Source organism: Gigantopelta aegis, chromosome 4 (assembly GCF_016097555.1).
Source record: "Gigantopelta aegis isolate Gae_Host chromosome 4, Gae_host_genome, whole genome shotgun sequence".
Classification (NCBI taxonomy): Eukaryota; Metazoa; Mollusca; class Gastropoda; order Neomphalida; family Peltospiridae; genus Gigantopelta; species Gigantopelta aegis.
In genome coordinates, this window is record NC_054702.1 from 78,202,867 (window position 1) to 78,224,427 (window position 21,561).

The following is a 21,561-nucleotide window of genomic DNA, read 5'->3' on the forward strand; positions in this document are numbered from 1 at the left end:
ATGTCCTCCGACTGCATCTCTGTGGACTATTAAATATGGAACTGTCTCTCCAAGAAAGTCAACAGCAGGCGTGAATGTATACCGGTAGAAGAGTTTAACAAGGAAATCTCAAAATGTTCAGGCACAAGTAATTCTTGAAGAAATAAAGAAGTATTTTCCATCCTGATAAAAAAGAACTATTGGGAAAAAAGAAAAGGGTGTGCTATCAAGTACAGTTTTAAGTACATACAGTAGCTGTTGAGTAAGTTGAGTAGGTTTAGCATTTCTAACAATACGTTTATTTAAATTTACAAAGTTTTTTTTTAAAGACATTGATATTTTCACAACTAAAATACTGTTGGAATTAGTATACAGTAGATTTGTATTTTGTACACATAAATAAATAATGAAATCTATCCCCACAATAATTAGTATTATTCAGGAAATGTTCAAAATGTGTAAAGTCATTAGGAAGTATTATAATATGATGATGATATCATTTATTTGCGTGTTTCTATCTAATTAAGGTTGAAGTTCGCAATTCTGGTCATGGGTTAAAGTTTATTGTAAGAGAATAAACCTGTCCATCACTTTGGACTACTTCCACTGGTTACACGAATCGTTTTATTTAGACGCACTTTCCCACAGTCAGAACAGCACATATCATGGACTTTGATAATCCAATCGTGGAACACTGGAACGAATACTCGGGTAGTAAAATACTAACCGAGTACAACCTTTCCTAATTTGGATACCGAATGTCGCTGAAGTGTTAAAGAATTACTTAGTCATATTTATTATCACCCCTTTATTGTCAATAATTAAAGGGGCATACCCTAGTTTTTAAACACTAACGCATATTGTTGACTATTATAACTGTTTTTGATAACTTAAATCATATTTTACTTAGATTTGATTGTTTATGGAGTCGAGTTTTAGTCTATTTTAAGAGGGTATTTCACCGTTTCAAAGTCACAGACTCAAGTCTCACTCAATTGTAACTTTATACAAATGTGTTACAGATTTGTAGAGTAACTAAAGTTAGGGTTAATTTTCACGGGTTCAAACTAGGATCTGTCCCTTTAAATCGGTGCTTAATTAAATATATATATATATATATATATATATATATATATATATATATATATATATGTAGGTTATTACCAGAGTGTTTCTCGGTATCGTCAATATCATATATTAGGAATAAAAATTGTATTATGCGAGCCTCTGGCGAGCATAATACATTATTTTTATTCCTAATATATGATATTGACGATACCGAAATACACGAGGGTAATAATCTCTTTATCATATAAGCTCAAGCTTAATGCAACGTGTTTTTGTAAACTATACACGCAACTTTAATTCCAGTCCGCCATTACTAGATATTCAAATGAAGTAAGAATATGTGGCGTGGTGGATTTTTGAATGGAAATGACGTCAAACTCAAATGACGTCATTTTGGATGTCCTTACATCAAAATAAAGTTCTGCCTAACGTTTTTTATTTTTCAACGCCGGACAGCTTTCAGTGTCAAATTGCCATTGAAATGTTTTTGTTTGATGACTATGAATGCATACGCCAATCATGGAGTGTCAGCCAAGTAGTTTGCTTAAATGTCAATAAACGCACACAAGTTATAAAATTCTTTAAGTATATGATCTGAAAAATATCACATACTTTGATTGCACTGAAAATACAAGATATTATATGATAAATAAATAAATAAATAAATAAATAAAATATATATATATATATATATATATATATATATATATATATATATATATATATATATATATTATATATATATATATATATATATATAGTAGTCGTTTTCGAGTTGAAAGACGCTATTTTATAGAGTGCTCAACCGTGTGGGAGCCAGATATATCGTTAAAAAGTGTATGTTTTTCTCTACATGACAGGCTTGTTTCGTGAGAGAGTTGAATTATTGCTCTCACTCAATAATTGACGGTGACGGTGTAATTAAATCTACATCTGATGATGTTTAAGGACATAAACACTATAAAACATGACAAGAAACTACTCGTACCTGCCGATAAAACCACAAACTTTTACAAGCTGGACTTACAACAGACTACTAGATAGCAACACAACCAAAGCATATAAAATAGCGGCAGAGAACTCAGAACGAGAGATAACCACTAAAGACAAACACATTGCAGAAAAACTAAATCTAGCAGACCGCATAGATACAATAGCAAAAAATGAAGCATTTATCACGTTAAAAGACCACAAACCAAACAACCAGAACAAACCAGTGGAGGAACACGTCAGACGTGATTAAGTGGTTTAAAACTATTCTTTCATATGTTTCGACATATGTGATTTTTATCCGTCCATAACAGAAAATCTCGTGAAACAAGCCCCACAGTTCGCATCCAAATTCGACGATATTTCTAGCGATGAGATGGAAATAGTATAACAAGCAAGAAATTCACTGTTATTTAACAACAGCTAAGCTTGGTGCAAAAGAGGCAAACAATCACGGTTTGATGTAACTATGGGTAGTTATGATGGAGCAGAAATTTGCGAAATTGTCGGGCTCTTTCTTCTTTCAGAACTACAAGCCAAATACGGCAACAATATAGGACTATATCGCGACGATGGCCTAGCCGCATTCAATGAGTCACCGAGAACCATAGAGATAATCAAAAAAGATATTTGCAGAATATTTGCAAACCATAAACTCAAGATTACCATAGTCGCCAACAAAAAATCTGTAGATTTCTTAGACGTAACTCTAGATCTTGAAAAGAGCTCAGTCAAACCCTATATGAAACCAAACAACACACCTTTATACATCCACAACAAGAGCAACCACCCTCCAAATATCATCCGCAGTATACCAAAAACAATAAATAAAAGACTTTCTGATATATCTTCGAATGAGTGCATCTTTGAAGAAGCGAAACGCCTATATAAGGAAGCCTTACTCAAGAGCGGATATAACTATAACCTCAAATACACCCCAACAGCAGAAAACAACAGACGCAGAAACAACCGCAATAGGAACATCACCTGGTACAACCCACCATATAGCTCCAACGTGAAAACCAACGTAGGTCACCAGTTCCTCAGATTACTCGATGAGTGCTTTCCCAAAACACCGTTAAAATTAGCTATAGCTGCATGCCTAATGTTGGGAAAATAATTTCAGCGCATAACAAAACTCTACTTCAACAACACAGAGACAAAGACGCCGTTCCCTCCAGAGAGTGCAACTGTAGACGAAGAGCTGAATGTCCACTTGAGGGTAAATGCTTGCAGAAAGGAGTAATATATCAAGCTACCGTTAATACACTCGATGACAACAAGCAAGAAACATACGTTGGTTTGACCGAGAACACATTTAAGACGAGATATACCGCGCACATGAGCAGTTTTCAAAACGCAACACAGAAGAACGCAACAGCGCTAAGTCAGTACATATGGACACTGAAGGATAGATTCACCCCATACACCATTAAGTGGAACATTTTATCCAAAGCAAAGTCATACTCTGCAGCGAGCAAAAGATGTAACCTCTGCCTGAAGGAAAAACTGTTCATAATGTATAAACCTGAAACCAGCACACTAAACTCCAAGAATGAACTCGTATCAGCATGTCGACACAGACGCAAATACCTTCTGTGCGCATACCACACATCACCTATAGACCTGCATAGTGACGTAACCTCGACGTCACAGAGTCCATTACGTCATCAGCTTTCCGTTGACGGTGTAATTAAATCTACATCTGATGAGTGAGAGCAATTCAACTCTCTCACGAAACAAGCCTGTCATGTAAAGATAAACATACACTTTTAACGATATATATATATATATATATATATATATATATATATATATATATATATATATATATATATATATATATATATATATATACTAATTTTTAAATCATTTTTAATTCAAAAACAGAATTCTTTAATGTCTCTTTAAATGACATAGCACGTGACCTTCAAGTCAGTAGTTGCATCTATTTGTTTTTAAAAGCTGAATGAATTAACATTCCTGAGTTTGATGCAATTTTCATGATGTTATCGACTAACAGAGACTAGGTTAAATTTCATTTTATTTTCTAAAATATTGGAATATCAGTGTCTATGTATTCAATGTGTTTCTGGTCGTCTTAATATTTGTAAGAAGCGCAAACTGGATTTTGTCTTCAAATAATTTCGTACATACGAAAAATATTTTAGGAAATAAAATGTAATTTATCCTAGTACAAATATTAGAACGATCAGAAACACGTTTAATATACAGCCACTAATATTTTATGCAGGAAAATATATTTGAAATGTAATTACAATCGTTAAAAAGTCTCTGTCAGGAATGTCACTTTAATGCAGGGGAGAATACTTCTTTTTAAAGAGGGGGTGCGGGACATGTGTTGATTAGAGAATAAAATTTTGCGAGGGGCAACATGAACGATGTTAGCAAAATGCAGTTTGCTGTCTGAACGAATGAATAAATGAACGAATGAAAGAATGGATGGATGAATGAATGAACGAACGAATGAATGAATGGCAAATTACATTACCTTACATATAGTCAAAAAGTGAACTTCTTAGTTAAAAACGACACTTGTTTGTATTTTTTACGAGGCGGGAGGGGCGGTGGAACTGTCCGCCTAGCCCCTAATTACGGCCATGGCGAAAGATCACAGAGTCTATGATCGTGACATCAATTCCAGTAAAAGACATAATCGTTATTTTTAATATATCACAATGTGTTACGGAAACACCCGAGGGTACTACATTCGTTATTATGTGTGTCATTCATATGCTTTTATTTGTTTAGATGCTGGCGAAATCGAAGACGTGTTTACGCGAAATGACAAGTTTCGACTAATTACTGCTTCGTTTAACGTATCAGAACCGTTCGATGGGTTTTTCTCATTATTTTCTCCAATATTTTTATCAATTAGGCTTGAGCTACGCCATCTAAAATACATATTGACCAAATCTGACTAACATCTATTTCCAGCTAAGCTGTATGTTAAAAGGGATGAGTTCAACTATCCAGTATCTATGAGCCTTAGAGATTATTTCTTAAACTTTTTCATATGATGCATTACTGACAAAATTGATTTCTGATGTTATATTTTATTTTGACCTTGTATATGTTTTCTCAATTTTGTATATAATTATCATGGTTTAGATTTTAAAAAATACACTTAATAATGATTAACTATGGCCATGGCGCGGGTACCAATGGTGGTGCTGATTCGATATGCTAACTGCTGATACCATCACTATTTATTATTATTATTATTATTATTATTATTATTATTGTTGTTGTTGTTTGATCCCACTGCCCACTTTCCTTTTACTCCTTTGAATTCCATCTCAATTATTCTCGATATGTCAATTCTTCCTATCTTTCAACTTATTTCGCTGTCCACCTCCACATCCCAGTCCTTGTCTTTCCAACCGCGACAGGTGCTCGTCTCTTGTGGCTATTTGTGCCACACACCTGCTATTTCCCATCAGCTTTTAACTGTGGGCTTAGTCTGACAACTTCGAAGAGTGTTCAGTAGTTACTTCTGCATTGATAGGAGGCACTTGTAACCACCTACTATGCTTCCCTACTACCGGCAGTCGTTAGTTAGTGCCGTGGGTCAGATCAGCTTTATTAGCATCATATCGTGTGATATAACTATAGACTTAAATCATGAACAAATAAATCACATCTGAAAACCCCCAAAAAGGGAAGATATATCTTCTATTTATTAAAAATGTTGGAGACATGTTATTAAGATATATAACTATCACATTACCGTTAACATTTGAAAGCCTCGATATTACTAAGAACGTCAAAGACCCCGTACCCCACCTTCTAATAGAAGTAATGTGCATTTTCATTATAGTCGTTAGATGTACAACCCACGACATTTTCTAAATATATTCATATTAATTGTCATCTGACATTTCGAGCAAATTGAATTCAGGTATAGTTTTAAAATGCAAGGAATAGTGCACTAAATCACTGCTGTAATGGCACACTGGTTGTAGTTCACGATAATATATGCTAATGTGAAATATTCTGGTCTTTAAAATATTGGTCTTTATAGTGAGGTGGTCTTAGAACCGTGGTGGTCGTTAGGTGGGGTTTCACTGTGTGTGTGTGTGTGTGTGTGTGTGTGTGTGTGTGTGTTTGTGTATATATATATGTATGTATGTGTGCGTGCGTGCGTGCGTGCGTGCGTGCGTGTATATATAGAGGATTCGTCACGAGTTTTTTTTAATATGGGAAATATCAACCGAGGCTTCGTTAATCTGTATTTGTCGAGGCTCTGCCGAGACAAATACAGATTAACAGGCCGAGGTTGATATTTCCCATATTAAAAAATACGAGTGACGAATTCTATTTATCATATCACTGTCAATTTTGTTTATTTTCCACTTAAATGATTAATAAACAAAACCCCAACGCTCGGACGTAACAATCTGTTATGACGTATGAATACATGTACATGTCAATCACTCAGCTGATAATCGGTTTGTCAATACACCTTGAAGGTTATCTATGCTTTCTGAAACTAGGTTAAAAGCGGAAACAAAGATTGTAGCTATTTAAACAATTTAATACTAATTTAACAGTTTTATATATAAACAATGAAATTATAATAAAATAATTGACAATAGCCAAATTTTTCAAAATATCTTTTCGCGGCATTTTGCCGAGTACCACGTCATTGTCAGACATAGGCCTATCTACGTCATTGACCTATTTAAGGGCTTCATCAAGTTCAGTCTGAGTCTGTCGAAAATAAGTCTTCGTCGTTTTAGGGGGACAACAGGACTTTTAGGCTGAGCCACATTTATTACGATGTTGCTTTGGAAAGAGGTAAGACTGTTCGGTTCGTAATGTCCCCCGGGTTTCTTTTTGTACACTGATGTAAAACTTGCACAGAATTACATCGAGTACTTTGGGGGGGGGGGGGGGGGGCATTTCATGTATTGGTCTGGACTCATTGATTGATTGTAGATAGTTTTCAAAAATGCGCATGTCATATAGAGTTTTTTTGGCAGTATTCTTGTTTTCATTTTCTGTAATGACATTACCAATCATCGTATCATCTACTTCTACAAATCTACGAGTTTTGTTTTTGGGCCTGCCGGATTGTGGCGTCTGCTTCGATGTCCGTGGATCTACCCTATCCCCTGTTTGCACTAACTAAACGTTCTGGTGACAATTCAGCTTGAATCATAACTATATAATTACCGGAAGGTAGAGTTGCTTTGATTGTAGCACTTCCTTTTTTATCGATTGTAACGCTATCTCCGACTTCAAAAGACGCCATGTTTGTTTGTCAACAATTTTGACAGGTGAAAATAGTTCTACGTTTTCGGTATATAATTTGCATAATAATGTAATTTGCATACTTATGTTCTAAATATTTGCATACTTATGTCTCAAAATATGTGATTTATGTAATGGGCGTGCCCAATGCTATTCCTTAGTAGTGATATGATAAATACATATATCGTTATTTAGGGTAAAAATAAGTTGATATAATATCTAGCATATTATGTCATTCACAATGGTCGACATTGGTCCAAACGTGCGAAGTAGGTCGATTTTACCATCTGTTTTGCCTAAACATTTAAGTAGAAGGGGTTACTGCTGTGTAAATTTGCTACATTGCTAAAGCAAATGAAACAATACGCGTATTCTGATTCAAAGCATATATATCTTTATTCTGTGTTATTGGTATCTCGTTATTCCTTGTGTTGCCAAATGATTTAATATTAATGGCAACAAATCCATTTAGTTTCAAACGTTATGTATGACAATTTCTTCCATTACAACTGCTATGCATAATGGCAAGATCGACATCTTTCAAATGAGTAGCTCTTTGTTCGATAGGACGGTGGGAATTCCAATGCTTCGGGTGAAAATGTATTTTAATAAAACTTGTTTTATATAATATGGTTACTACTACCCATGATTTGAAAATAGTGTTTTGACAAATGGTTTGTTTATTTTTGTGCATACCATGTTCACGTCTGGCCTATACTTCGTCACTTTCACAACAACAAACATACTCGAGTTATGTTGTGTGTGAAACAGTTCCCGCAAACACACTAGTCCACAATGTCGTCTGTGTTCCCTTCCATCGACTTCGGTTCAAAATTGTAATCTATAGAAGAATCGAAAAAATTCGTTGTAGATGTTTCCATGTAGGCAGTTGTGTAAACAGGTTCAAACTGGAATGGTTATAGAATACTCCACCCCACTACACCACCCGGCTCATCATATTAAGCAAACATGTTTTTCACTCTCCATTTTTGTGTTCGCAATCAGAATCCATCTTGGTTTAGTGGTTTCTTTCTGTAACATATTTATGTATTATGTACAGGCATGAGTAGTTAACAGGGTATTGGTGGTGATGTCACTTCCGATAAAGCTGGAGTAGGCAGGACATTAAAATACACACGATGGCCATCCATAGTTAGCTGTAATAATGGGTGGGGGACAGGGTTTTTTTAATTTATTAGGCTCATTGTAAAATTGTTCCTTTAAATGTCCGAGCACACTATTGACAGCATCTAACTCAAGCCGCCTAGTCTTCATGTTCAGAGGACAAACTTAATATAATCAATCCGCCCCAGTATTTTATTTTAAACTTAATTAACGTGCTTATATCCAATTAAGGTTCGACCACGATATCCTGGGCACACACACGTCAGCTATCTGGGCTATCTCTCCAGAGCAGTGAGTTAGTTGTTAATTGTAAATGGTTAGTGAGAGAGAAGATTGTGTAGCGGCCTTACACCTACCCACTGAATCGTTAAAACTCGCTCTGGGTGTGAGCCGGTACCGGGCTACGAACCCTATACCTACCAGCCATATGTCCGATGGCTTAACCACGACGCCACTGAGGCCGGCCCGCCCCAATAACACAGCCCCTTCTCCCATGGAGACTACTCTTCCTGATTAGCAGCAACGGGTCTTTGATATGCAGTTTTCTTTGATACACCACCTGTTATTCAGTACCAATGAGTACGGTATTACCATTAACACTAGCCAGCGTTTCTTTGCTTTATTATCCTGTGCACGATGAGAGCAGGTGTTTCATAGAAGTATATATATGTAGGCTGTTTACTATCAAATCAAATCCCACAGACGACAATAATAGCATATGTCGCTAAATCGTCTACAAACAACTTTTCAATCACCATATACATCGTAAACGTAAACACTACAACCCGTTATCCTTATTGTAAATCAGAATCAAATGTGGGAGAGGTATGCTGCTAGTTTTTGGATATAACAGAAGGAAGTTCCGTACACATATACTAGTGTTTGTAATCTTAATTTTAATAGCATCCCTCGTGTTTCAAGCACAATAATACCTGATAGTTGAGTCATATTCAGGAATGTATTGGCCATATGACAGAATACCCTTGTTACATAGTTTACCAATGAATTTTGGTGAACTTCGAACTTTGACCTGGTGAGATGCTGCAACCTATGACGCCGCGGTGAACAAGTGGTATGGATATGGGGAATTTATATGGCGTGCTTCCATCAATAAACTGTTCAAGCACGACTGTCATGGGCACAATCTCCAACTTCGCCAAATAGTTCTGTCCGAAACAGGAGTTGAAATATGGTTGGTCTTGGTTTATATTGTACGGTAGTGGTATAGACGATATCATACACTAATTGCCTACAGCATTCAATGTTTGTGAGAGCAGAATTATCAGCGATCAACCACGATCGCACATATTACATTTAATAAAAGGAAAACAGTAGTATTAATAATAGGGACAAGTGAGAGATTAGATCTGTTAGCGGGTATTCCATAACCAGTGAATGAATGAAAATAAAGCATGACTGATAACAAAATCGATCTTAATGAAATAGTGTTACTTAATTCCTGTCAATGGTCTTTGGACGCTGTGAGATGTCATATTTTGCTGAAGTATGGTAAGGCGAGATTTAAGGGATAATTATGTTGTATTAGTCTATTTGCGGACATTACTGATGGTTTTACTGTCGAAAAACGAGTTTTGCCGGCGACGCGATGCTACGCGCAATTCCGTAAGGCCGCGATCAGATTTATCCAGTTTTTGGAATTGATTTTTTGCCCTCCGCACCCGCTTCCGCACACGTCCGTTGGCCGTCAAATTCGATTGTATATCAAATCATTAGGTGTGAACAAACCTGTCTGCCGCCGCTTTCGTACATTCACACCCCTCTGCAACGCAGTCGAATTTGGCAAACGACGGATAACTTATGTGGAAGCGGGTGCGGTTGCGAAAAAAAGCGGATTAGATCTGACCGCAGCCTTATTAAAAGCGGGTCTTTGGTTCATACATCCACGAAATCAAAAAGTATAATGTTCAATTCTTAGATGTACAACAGTATGACATGAATATAATTTCAAATGGAAACTATAGAAACTATATTTGTTGAAGTAATCTTTATTATCATGTAGATTTGTTTCGAGATATATTCCTTTCTTAAAAAATCAAGGTATAAATTTGATCATATACTTTGAAATATTAAATTATACTACACATGTATTTTCAAATTACCTCAGATTTATAATATTGACTATTGTTCCCAATAATTTCCTTCTTTAGAAATATAGTAAAGCTGCTTTTTTGAAAGGTGTTTAACCGTTACCTCTACAATTCAGCTGAATGATGTTTGGGGTGATAAGATATAGAGGATAATAAACGAGTTACCAATAATAATTATCAAGTTTTTGTCCCGAGTGAAAATTATTTTACGAGGGACATAAATTTGATAATAACTAGTACCTAGTTTCTTAAAAGCCTTCACTTTCGATATAGCCTACATCGGCTACACGTCCATGTATATAGAAACGACGTAAACTACTTTACTGTTCTGGGTAGACCTATTGCTTTAACTTTGTATTTTATTCACGGTTCACAGATAATTTTCAAAACCCAAAGTTCTATATATTCTGTAAAAAAAATCTATAATGAATTTCATTAAACTACCATTTTATTACAAGCTTAACACTGAAACCAAACAGACGTAAACGCAAACGCTTTAAACTACGTGACGTCATTGTGTTTGCCAACTCGTGATGACGTCACATATAGTACCGACAAGGTTGATTGGTTTGTTGGCGTCAAATCATCCAATAGTAGTTGTGACGGAACATGCTCTTAATTTTTGTTTTCGCCTGTGGCGATATTAATTGTTTTAGAGGGCCGTGTGCAGTTCCAAATTGCACTTAGCCCAGGTGGGCAACTTGTTACGTAATACCCCTGCGCGACGGTGGTCGTGCTCTGTGCTTAATACACACCCAGCCAGGTGCGGAGGCCATGTGGCGAGTAGTTACGTAATACCTCTGCGAGTGCGGTTTCGACGACCGTGATTTTGGCGACCAAGGCGTCAGTAAGTCTGACGATCAGAGAAAAATATGCCGGTGTGGTGGTTGTGGAAAATGCACATGATACGTGAGGTACCGCCTTGTACCCCCAGGCGATATTCGCTGTCTCTGAGAGTTTTGAATAAATAACTAGGGTTTAGAGATATCTAGGAGAACCAAAAAGGAAGGCTTCCCGGGAACGTTAGTCCGTTTGGACTTTGGTAAATATATTATTTCTGCTCTGTTGTATAACCTTGATGTGATTGATGTGACTTTAAATATTTTAATACTGTATTATACCAATATTCTTTAGACAGTGTCTTCGGTCATCTGACGAAGTAAATCGTAGACTTATTGTTCTAACATTATACGAGTATTTGGTAATATAAAGCTTAGCCAGTCATCCTAGAGGACCTAGGTAAACTGTAGGTTATTGTCTTTATTGTGATAGGTACCAGTATAAATTCTGTGTTACAAGGTTACTGAATGAGTAGTTAGGGTTAATTAAAAAATTAACCAGTTAGGAATAGTGTTGTAATTCCTTTATTAATTAAGTTCCCCTAGAAACGTTTCTCCATTATCGCACGTGTGTGTGTTAGCGTTTCTCAATTATCACACGTGTGGGTGTTGTGTCACGGTGAAGTGATTAGCATATTGTGTAAACTAGACACCTAGAGATTAACTAATTAAGTGATCAGTTCTGGGTTGTTATTATTGTTGTTATTAATTAACTACTGCGGCAGTACATTTGTCAGCGTAGGTTAATACAGATTCCAAAGTGTATTGTGTTTTCTAGTGAACTAAACGTGCTATAATAATATATACTTTATATAAGATCGTATCTCTGATCATACCTAGACGAGCCACAGCGGGTATAACAGCCTGTTACAGAGAGATCTAATAGATATACAGTTAGGAGAGATATTTGGATAATCGTGTTTCATTCAGTTACGGGTATTATAGAATCCCCGTGACAGTAGTGTACGTTAAACCAATGCATGATAATTTCTCAGTGAAAAATTGTGATTTTTATTTTCCCCTTTATGGGTAATAAATATTATTATCTCGCCTTCATGTAAAATAGTCGAATTTCATTGGTTATTTAGCCTTGAAAAAAACCCCTTATACCTCGCGTGGGCAGAGTCAAATCTCTTATACCCCACATGTAACATCGGATTGTTGTTATTGTATTAATGCGCCATGCAAAAATTCGTCTGTTACCAACGTAAATAAAACATGGCTGTCAAAGGACTTGCCAACCACTCGGAAAATGAAATTGAAGAAAAGCGAGCATTTTAATGTAGCGAAGCATTGTAATAATACAGATAATTTTGAATTTGAATGACATCAGTATTCTAATGACGCCACTTTATATCTCTTTACAATAACACTAAACTGGGTACATGACGTTGCTATTGAAACATTTTTTTTTTGAACATTATTAATGCACCTGGGCCCGTGCTTATAAAACTTAAAGTCTAGACTTTAACGTAATGTTATTTGAATGGCGTTGCCATGGCGTTAAAGTCTGGACTTTAAAGTTTATAAGCACGGGGCCAGGATGTTTTTGAAGAAAATCTTGTAATTAAACATGTCGGCAAGATATAAAATAAATTCGTTGCAGAAGCATCACTTGGGGTTTATGGATTGTCATACCCTCTGTATGCTCTTGTACTCTCGTCTTCGGCTCAGGGTACAAGGGCATAGAGAGGGTATAAAAATCCATAAACCCCTCGTGATGCTTCTACAACTTATATTGCTTCGCCTTCAAGTAAAATACTCGAATTTCATTGGTTATTTAGCCTGGGACAAAACCCTTATACCTCACGTGGGCGGAGTCAAATCTCTTATACCCCACCTGTAACATCGGACTGTTGTTATTGTATTAATGCGTCTCGCAAAATTTCGTCTATTACCAACGTAAATAAAACATGGTTGTCAAACGACTTGCCAACCACTCGGAAAATGAAATTGAAGAAAAGCGAGCATTTTAATGTAGCGAAGCATTGTAATAATACAGCTAATTTTGAATTTGAATGACATCAGTATTCTAATGACGCCACTTTATATCTCTTTACAATAACACTAAACTGGGTACATGACGTTGCTATTGAAACATTTTTTTTTTGAACATTATTAATGCACCTGGGCCCGTGCTTATAAAACTTAAAGTCTAGACTTTAACGTAATGTTATTTGAATGGCGTTGCCATGGCGTTAAAGTCTGGACTTTAAAGTTTATAAGCACGGGGCCAGGATGTTTTTGAAGAAAATCTTGTAATTAAACATGTCGGCAAGATATAAAATAAATTCGTTGCAGAAGCATCACTTGGGGTTTATGGATTGTCATACCCTCTGTATGCTCTTGTACTCTCGTCTTCGGCTCAGGGTACAAGGGCATAGAGAGGGTATAAAAATCCATAAACCCCTCGTGATGCTTCTACAACTTATATTGCTTCGCCTTCAAGTAAAATACTCGAATTTCATTGGTTATTTAGCCTGGGACAAAACCCTTATACCTCACGTGGGCGGAGTCAAATCTCTTATACCCCACCTGTAACATCGGACTGTTGTTATTGTATTAATGCGTCTCGCAAAATTTCGTCTATTACCAACGTAAATAAAACATGGTTGTCAAACGACTTGCCAACCACTCGGAAAATGAAATTGAAGAAAAGCGAGCATTTTAATGTAGCGAAGCATTGTAATAATACAGCTAATTTTGAATTTGAATGACATCAGTATTCTAATGACGCCACTTTATATCTCTTTACAATAACACTAAACTGGGTACATGACGTTGCTATTGAAACATTTTTTTTTTGAACATTATTAATGCACCTGGGCCCGTGCTTATAAAACTTAAAGTCTAGACTTTAACGTAATGTTATTTGAATGGCGTTGCCATGGCGTTAAAGTCTGGACTTTAAAGTTTATAAGCACGGGGCCAGGATGTTTTTGAAGAAAATCTTGTAATTAAACATGTCGGCAAGATATAAAATAAATTCGTTGCAGAAGCATCACTTGGGGTTTATGGATTGTCATACCCTCTGTATGCTCTTGTACTCTCGTCTTCGGCTCAGGGTACAAGGGCATAGAGAGGGTATAAAAATCCATAAACCCCTCGTGATGCTTCAACAACTTATATTGCTTCGCCTTCAAGTAAAATACTCGAATTTCATTGGTTATTTAGCCTGGGACAAAACCCTTATACCTCACGTGGGCGGAGTCAAATCTCTTATACCCCACCTGTAACATCGGACTGTTGTTATTGTATTAATGCGTCTCGCAAAATTTCGTCTATTACCAACGTAAATAAAACATGGTTGTCAAACGACTTGCCAACCACTCGGAAAATGAAATTGAAGAAAAGCGAGCATTTTAATGTGGCGAAGTATTGTAATAATACAGCTAATTTTGAATTTGAATGACGTTAGTATTGCAATGAGGTCACTTTACATCTCCTTACAATAATACTAAACTGGGTACATGACGTTGCTCTTGAATTTATTTTGTTTTGAACATTATTAAAGGGACATTCCTGAGTTTGCAGCACTTTTTAAGATGTTATTGATTAACAGAGACTTTTTAACGATTGTAATTACATATCAAATATATTTTTATGCATAAAATATTAGTGGCAGTATATTAAACGTGTTTCTGATCGTTCTAATATTTGTACTAGGTTAAATTGCATCTTATTTCCTAAAATATTGTTTTTTCGTACGTACGAAATTATTTGAAGACAAAATCCAGTTTGGGCTTCTTACAAATATTAAGACGACCAGAAACACATTGAATTTACAGACAATGATATTCTAAACAAGAAAATATATTTAATATACAAGTTTAATCGTAGAAATATTTTATTAGTCGGAAATATCTTACAATGCAGCAAGCTCAGGAATGTCCCTTTAATGCACCTGGATGTGTTTGAAGAAAATTGTCGGGGTGCAATAGCATACAGAGGATATAAAAATCCATAAACCCCTCGTGATGCTTCTACAACTTATATTATTTTTTAAAAAGTAAATTTGACCCTAAAACGTCATCTGAGACCATGCGTCCTTCTTTTTTTTATTATTATCAAAACATGGTATTGTCATTGATTGGGGTGTTTGGCGTCTGCTACTGCGAAATAACTGCATACAACACACATATCAATGTGTATAGCAAAATGTGATACATCAAAGGTTTTACCAAATATAGCTAAAATTGTTTTTAAAAAATCAGGTTTTTTTTGTGTTTTTTTCAAAACCAACCTTGATTTGACAGCATAGAATAAGTGGCGTTCGTCCTTCCGCATCCATGATGTTCAGCAGATTGCTTTTGGCAGCCTGCAGGATGAACTTGGTGACCTTCACTTTGCCTTTTGTGATGGAATCAAAGAGGAGAAATTCGTCTGATATCACCGATTTACCGCTCATGATTGCAATTCCACAGGTTTCCAAACGTAATTTAAAACAATTGAATTTCTAACAATGCTAGTTTGTGTGAAAGGCCACTTTCACGTTCAAAAGGTTTTTGTTGTTTTAATATGTTTTCAGATTCTAAATATATTCAAATTTAACAGAACATCCAGAAACAAATCAGCGAATACAGCTATTTTGTATGAGAAACAACTTTCTCCTTCCAACATGAAAACATGGCCGAAGTTTGTTTTTGTCCTGTTTTGAGCTAAAGAAGAATAAAACACGTCTGGTTGCACGGAGTGTATACTCTGTATTATCAACATTAAAACATGGCCGAGGTTTGTTTTTGTCCTGTTTTGTGCTGAGCAAGAATAAACCACGTCAGGCTGCACGACATGTATACTCTAAAAGCACACAATTAAAAGTATCTGATTAGGTTTTCCTTTTTCTGGTCACACATCCGCAATCTGTCATCCATTCATCTTTAGTTTCAGGAGACCGTGGTAGCTAGGTTATTGTGAAAGAGCTGCACATTTACATATGAAAACGAAACGTAAACAGTGTAGTGTGTACAGGAAACACGTCATGCAGGTATGACACGCGACGTGTCTTGCAGACTACATGAACTGCTCATAAAAGGTACGACGAGAAGACGGCAGGAACAGAAGGCTGTTAACAGCTCGTAAATTTGTTTTCGAAATCACCAATCAAATGACGTTCATAATGGACAATTGTCTCCAAACAGTCTGTTACAGTAATCGTAGGATAATAACAGCTAACTCTTGTTTTGTCCGAAATGTTCATTTTAGAAAACAAATGATGTTAATACTGACAAATTATTTAATTTCACCTCGCCACACTAACATTAAAATACCTTTAACAGTAAACATTTGTGTTTGTTTGAAATCATCCTGTCAGCAATCCCTTAATTTTGAACAACTGTTTCACCTAGGAATCATCTTTCCATTAACCGAATTGTTTTAACCAAATTCACTCTTTCTTTCAACCGAATATTGTTAACAGCGAGCAATGGTTTTGTTTCAAATCACCGGTTCATCAATATGTTAATTGTGAACAGCTGTTTTGTCTAAAATCCACGTTCTACCAACCGTCAACTGTGAACATCTGATTGTTCAACAGTTGTGTTGTCCACTCACCCTTTCATGAATCGAATAACGTTAGCTGTGAACGACTGTCTTGTCTGAATTCGCCGTTTCATCAATCGAACGACGCTGAACGATGAACGGTTGTTTTGGGAAAAATTACTGTAACTTTGTTCGTTGACACAATCGTAAATAACGGCGCACGCAGGAACGGTACAATATCATTTACTTTGCCTGTCCATAGAACAACCGAGCAACAGAAGAGGCTTCTGTCAGATATCTCCTCCGATACGGATTATTAAAATACAGCAATTTACTTCGCTCAGTAATAGACTTGCCGCGGAAGAAGAAAAAAACCCACCACCACCCGCAAACAACCTATAGCAGTATTCCGGAGTAATGACAAAGTGTTCTCCACGAGGCTGTTTACAATTTATTTAAGGAAGGCAAATGGGGAAGTGCATTTCTCAAATAGATTAATTATGTCATACGCTCTCGGGGATAGCCAGACAGCAAGAGCAAAAGCTCTTCCAATCAGTGCTTTCAAAATGGCGATGCTGGGTAAGACTGGTGATCGATGAGAGCTATCTTTGATAAGGAAAGGGATGTTTGTTTAACGACATCTCAAGTCTTGGTGTAATCAGCTGTCATTAGGTGTCAAACAGCATAGTGCTTGTCTCACTTAATCCACACTGTTAGAGAACATACCCATGTGTAACAGGTTACGTTGGGCTTCATTGGTACGTGTATTTGACCACACATAGGACAACAGTTTAAGTTTGTTTTTGTTTAACGACACCACTAGAGCACATTGATTTATTTATCATCGGCTATTGGATGTCAGACATTTGGTAATTTTGACATATAGACATAGAGAGGAAACCCGCTACATTTTTACATTAGTAGCAAGGAATCTTTTTATATGCACTATTCCACAGACAGGATAGTACATACCACGGCCTTTGATATATAAGTCATGGTGCACTGGTGGAACGAAAAATGATAGGACAACACGTACTACAGTCATTCATATACCAGTTGTGGAGCTCCAGATGCAATGCGAATTTAATCCAGTGGGTCCTCAGACGAATTTATTATCTCTTAGTTACACCCTAATAATATCTTTTACACTGAATAGATGGATGGATGAATGAATTAATGAATGAACGAACGAATGTATGTATGAATGAATGAATGGAGAGAGAGAGAGCGATGTTTGGATGAACGAACGAATGAATGAATTGTTGGATGCGTGGATGAACGACGAATAAATAACTATTTAACATCAGCTATTGGTATTTTGCAAGGATGTTCGTTTATATTGCAAGTCGTTAAAAACATTATTTAATTTTTTTAAAGAAACCATAAAAACATTAAAAACAATAATAATAATAAATACATTAGTATAAAAAGCATTAAAGGGACACACCCTAGTTACGGCTAGTTGTTAACCATTACGGCGTTGTTTTTCGCTATTAAACCCATTTGTTTTACAAATAAAATTGCACTTTACTTACCGTTTATTATTTAGAATATACATTTCCATTTTTTGGTAAACCTGGTAATCCTGGTGTTTGTAATACCACAAAATGCATTTTTCGTATTTCTGAAAAACGGACGCACGTTTGAGAAAAAACCGTGGAGCAGACAAGGTCTAATCTATTTTTAGACGGGATATTTCCATTTCAATGTCATAGACGTTGGTATACCACGTGACCGTTATCATTTTGGTTCGGTTTGTTTTCTCGTGCACGGTTCGCGCAATCAACATCCGATTTGTTGTTGTTCATTTGTCAGATTTTTCTTCACAGTTCGTGAACATTTTCAGTAACAATAAAGTTCAGACAAGTAAGTATCTCAATACAAAACTTTACAAACCCTTAAAACCAATAATTTTGCTAAGTCCTACGATATCTGGAGAGGGGATACAACCAGGACAGACCAGTTGGAACATATCCAGGAGAGGTGAAAAGAACGCACACCAAGTCTGTGAAATTTGTCGTGACGTAGGCATTGTTGTGCTTCGAGCGACATCTACCGGTGACATCAGAATACAAACTTTCAAAATTATTTCAAGCAATTGGGACATGGGGATTCCCATGGTATTTATCGATATAAAACCTGCTTTTTCACTCCATTTGATAAAAACGTGATCTAAGTGTGTTACAGGTTTGTAGATTAACCAAATTATAATTTATTTTCGCTGGATGGAACTAGGGTGTGCGGCTTTAATAACCAAACAAACAACAAAAACAAACCCAAAAACAAAAACAACAAAAATGAAAATAGAAACTAAACAAAACTGGTTTAAGTTGGATATTAAAACTACAGTATATTAATTAGCACGCCACAATTCCAGTCTGATTTTCTCCTTTTCATTTTTTATTTTAGCTTATATTCTCATTACAAACATACATACAAACTGGACTGTCTTTGAAATAAATATATAAGCAGATCATGTATATAAATATAATGAATATACGACATTTTTTATATTATTTTACGAAACTTTATACGTTCTAAACATGTTCTAAAATGAGATAAATAACGTTTTCACTCTACATATATGATGACTACAATGGCCACAGCACCGGAATTGATTTATGTAGATCCATCCACATGATGATGATACAGGAATGATATGAGTGTATGTGTGTATATTTGTGTGTACTGTGTGTTGTATGTGCGTGTGCATATTTGTGTTTTGTGTGTCTATGTGTTGTGTTGTGTGTATGTGTTTGTGTGTGTTTGTGTTGTTGTGGTGTGTGTGTTTGTGCGTGTGTGTGTGTGTATGTGTGTGCATATTTGTGTGTTGTGTTGTGTGTCTATGTGTTGTGTGTGTGTTGTGTGTGTGTGTGTGTTTGTGTGTGTTGTGTGTATGTGTTGGTATTTGTGTGTACGTGTTGTGTGTATGTGTTGTGTGTGTGTGGGGGGGGGGCGGTGTGTGTTGTGTGGGGGGTATTTGTGCGTGTGTGAGTGAGTGAGTGAGTGAGTGGAATGTGACTGTATTCAGAGAAAGAATCAGCATATTAAAATTTCACCTCAGCTATAAAACATATCACCACTTCTTCGTAAACTGGTCTGAACTAGTTATTCGACGCTACATAAACATAATGTGTGTATGTGTGTGTGGGTATACCTGCAAGCTACATTGCCAATGACCTTGTAGTCTGGCGCGCTTTGGAAAGTCTACCATTTTCAGTTCGATTCGTCCCATCATAATGAAACCAATTAACGATAGTTCGATAATAGGCTTTGCACGGAAACATATCAGGATATTAATTTTATAGTAGGAAGATCAGCTCACGACTGATACGTCAGTACTTGACAATGACACGTTGCTGGAAGGGTAGGGGTTGGCGCAATGACAAGGTCTGGAGTTTGAGTGGTAGAAATGACACGATTAGGGCGGATTTCTAGTTCTTACCGAGTTTAATGAACCTCTGTTTTGTGTCAATTAGATCCAGCTACTATATGTAGTTGTCCAACAAAGTATAGGGTTGACGTTGAGATCACTCGAAGACGTTCTTACTGGAACGGGGCATGTGATCGATTCCATTCGCAGATGTTGTTCCACTTACAACAAATCTGAACGACACCACCGTTATGCATGGTCAAAACCGTATCTATATACAACGCAAAGTCGAATGGAAATTTGGCAACATTATGGTTGATTTCATGTATCTGTATCTAGTGCCTCGTCTATAGGAGGACAGCCACTCCCGATGACAGCCTGCTCTGGACAATACATATTTCCGCCTCTGCTCAAAGAGGACTGCCACTCCCAGATTAGTTCACTAAATCAAAACTAGCACAGGACCGAGTTCATTGGAATAAATATATCTGTAACGGCAATGCACTAATGAATCACTGTGAAAACAATGAAGTTATCAGGTGTTCGCGAAACCTAAGTCGTAGGAAGCGATAATGCCTGGAAACGAAAATATATCCAATCAGTCATTTATTGATTTATTTATATATTTAACATAATTTATCCATTTGTATACACATACATGTACATATAATCGCGTTTCGACGCACATTAAAAAAGTCATTTTCTGTTTATTTGTCTTTATTTTTGGTGTTGGTTTTTAGGAGTTTGTTTATTTATTTTTGGTGTTAGTGTTGTTTTGTTGTTGTCGTTGCTTTTTTGTGTTTTGTTTTTAGTTTTAGGTGTTGGTTTTGATGATAATTATTTTAGAGTGATGTGGGAATCCACCCCAGGGGATTTGTCATCTCTTAGTGTCTGGATTTACATATAGAACGTCCAGAATCTCTGCCAAAGAGTGGACCTCGCCTATCAAATGGCAGATCCTTCTGGGAACGCATCTGGAATCTGTGTTCTAGGATCAGATAGCACTGGACGTCCATGATAAATTCATGCACACGTTATCGGGCTGCACATGCCACTTTATGACGCTTGGGAATTTATTATTTACTATTCACGAAATGTGAAGTAATTTGATGAGAGGTGGTCAATCGATATTGACCAATTCAAACCAGAAGTCAATTCATTAAACATACAAAAACACATAGGGCTGTGTTCAGAAATAATAAAAATGAGTAACAAGATGAGGGGTAGGGGTACTGAATTGGCAAATGGGTTCTGGTAAGTATTACAAAAACAGTCGGACAAATGATATTAAAACTAATCGACCAGCAAATAAAAATCAAAATAT

The 21,561-nt window shown here is 36.3% G+C and overlaps 1 protein-coding gene across 1 annotated transcript in view; it reads right to left on the minus strand.

The window, feature by feature from the left end:
- Window positions 1-15,794, minus strand: part of LOC121370008 (putative ankyrin repeat protein RBE_0220) — a 31,555-nt gene extending 15,761 nt beyond the window's left edge. Inside the window, exon 1 of the mRNA XM_041495099.1 lies at window positions 15,630-15,794. Within this exon, the coding sequence (XP_041351033.1) occupies window positions 15,630-15,794 (165 nt within the window). The remainder of the gene's footprint in view (window positions 1-15,629) is intronic.
- Between the last annotated feature and the right edge of the window lie 5,767 nt (window positions 15,795-21,561).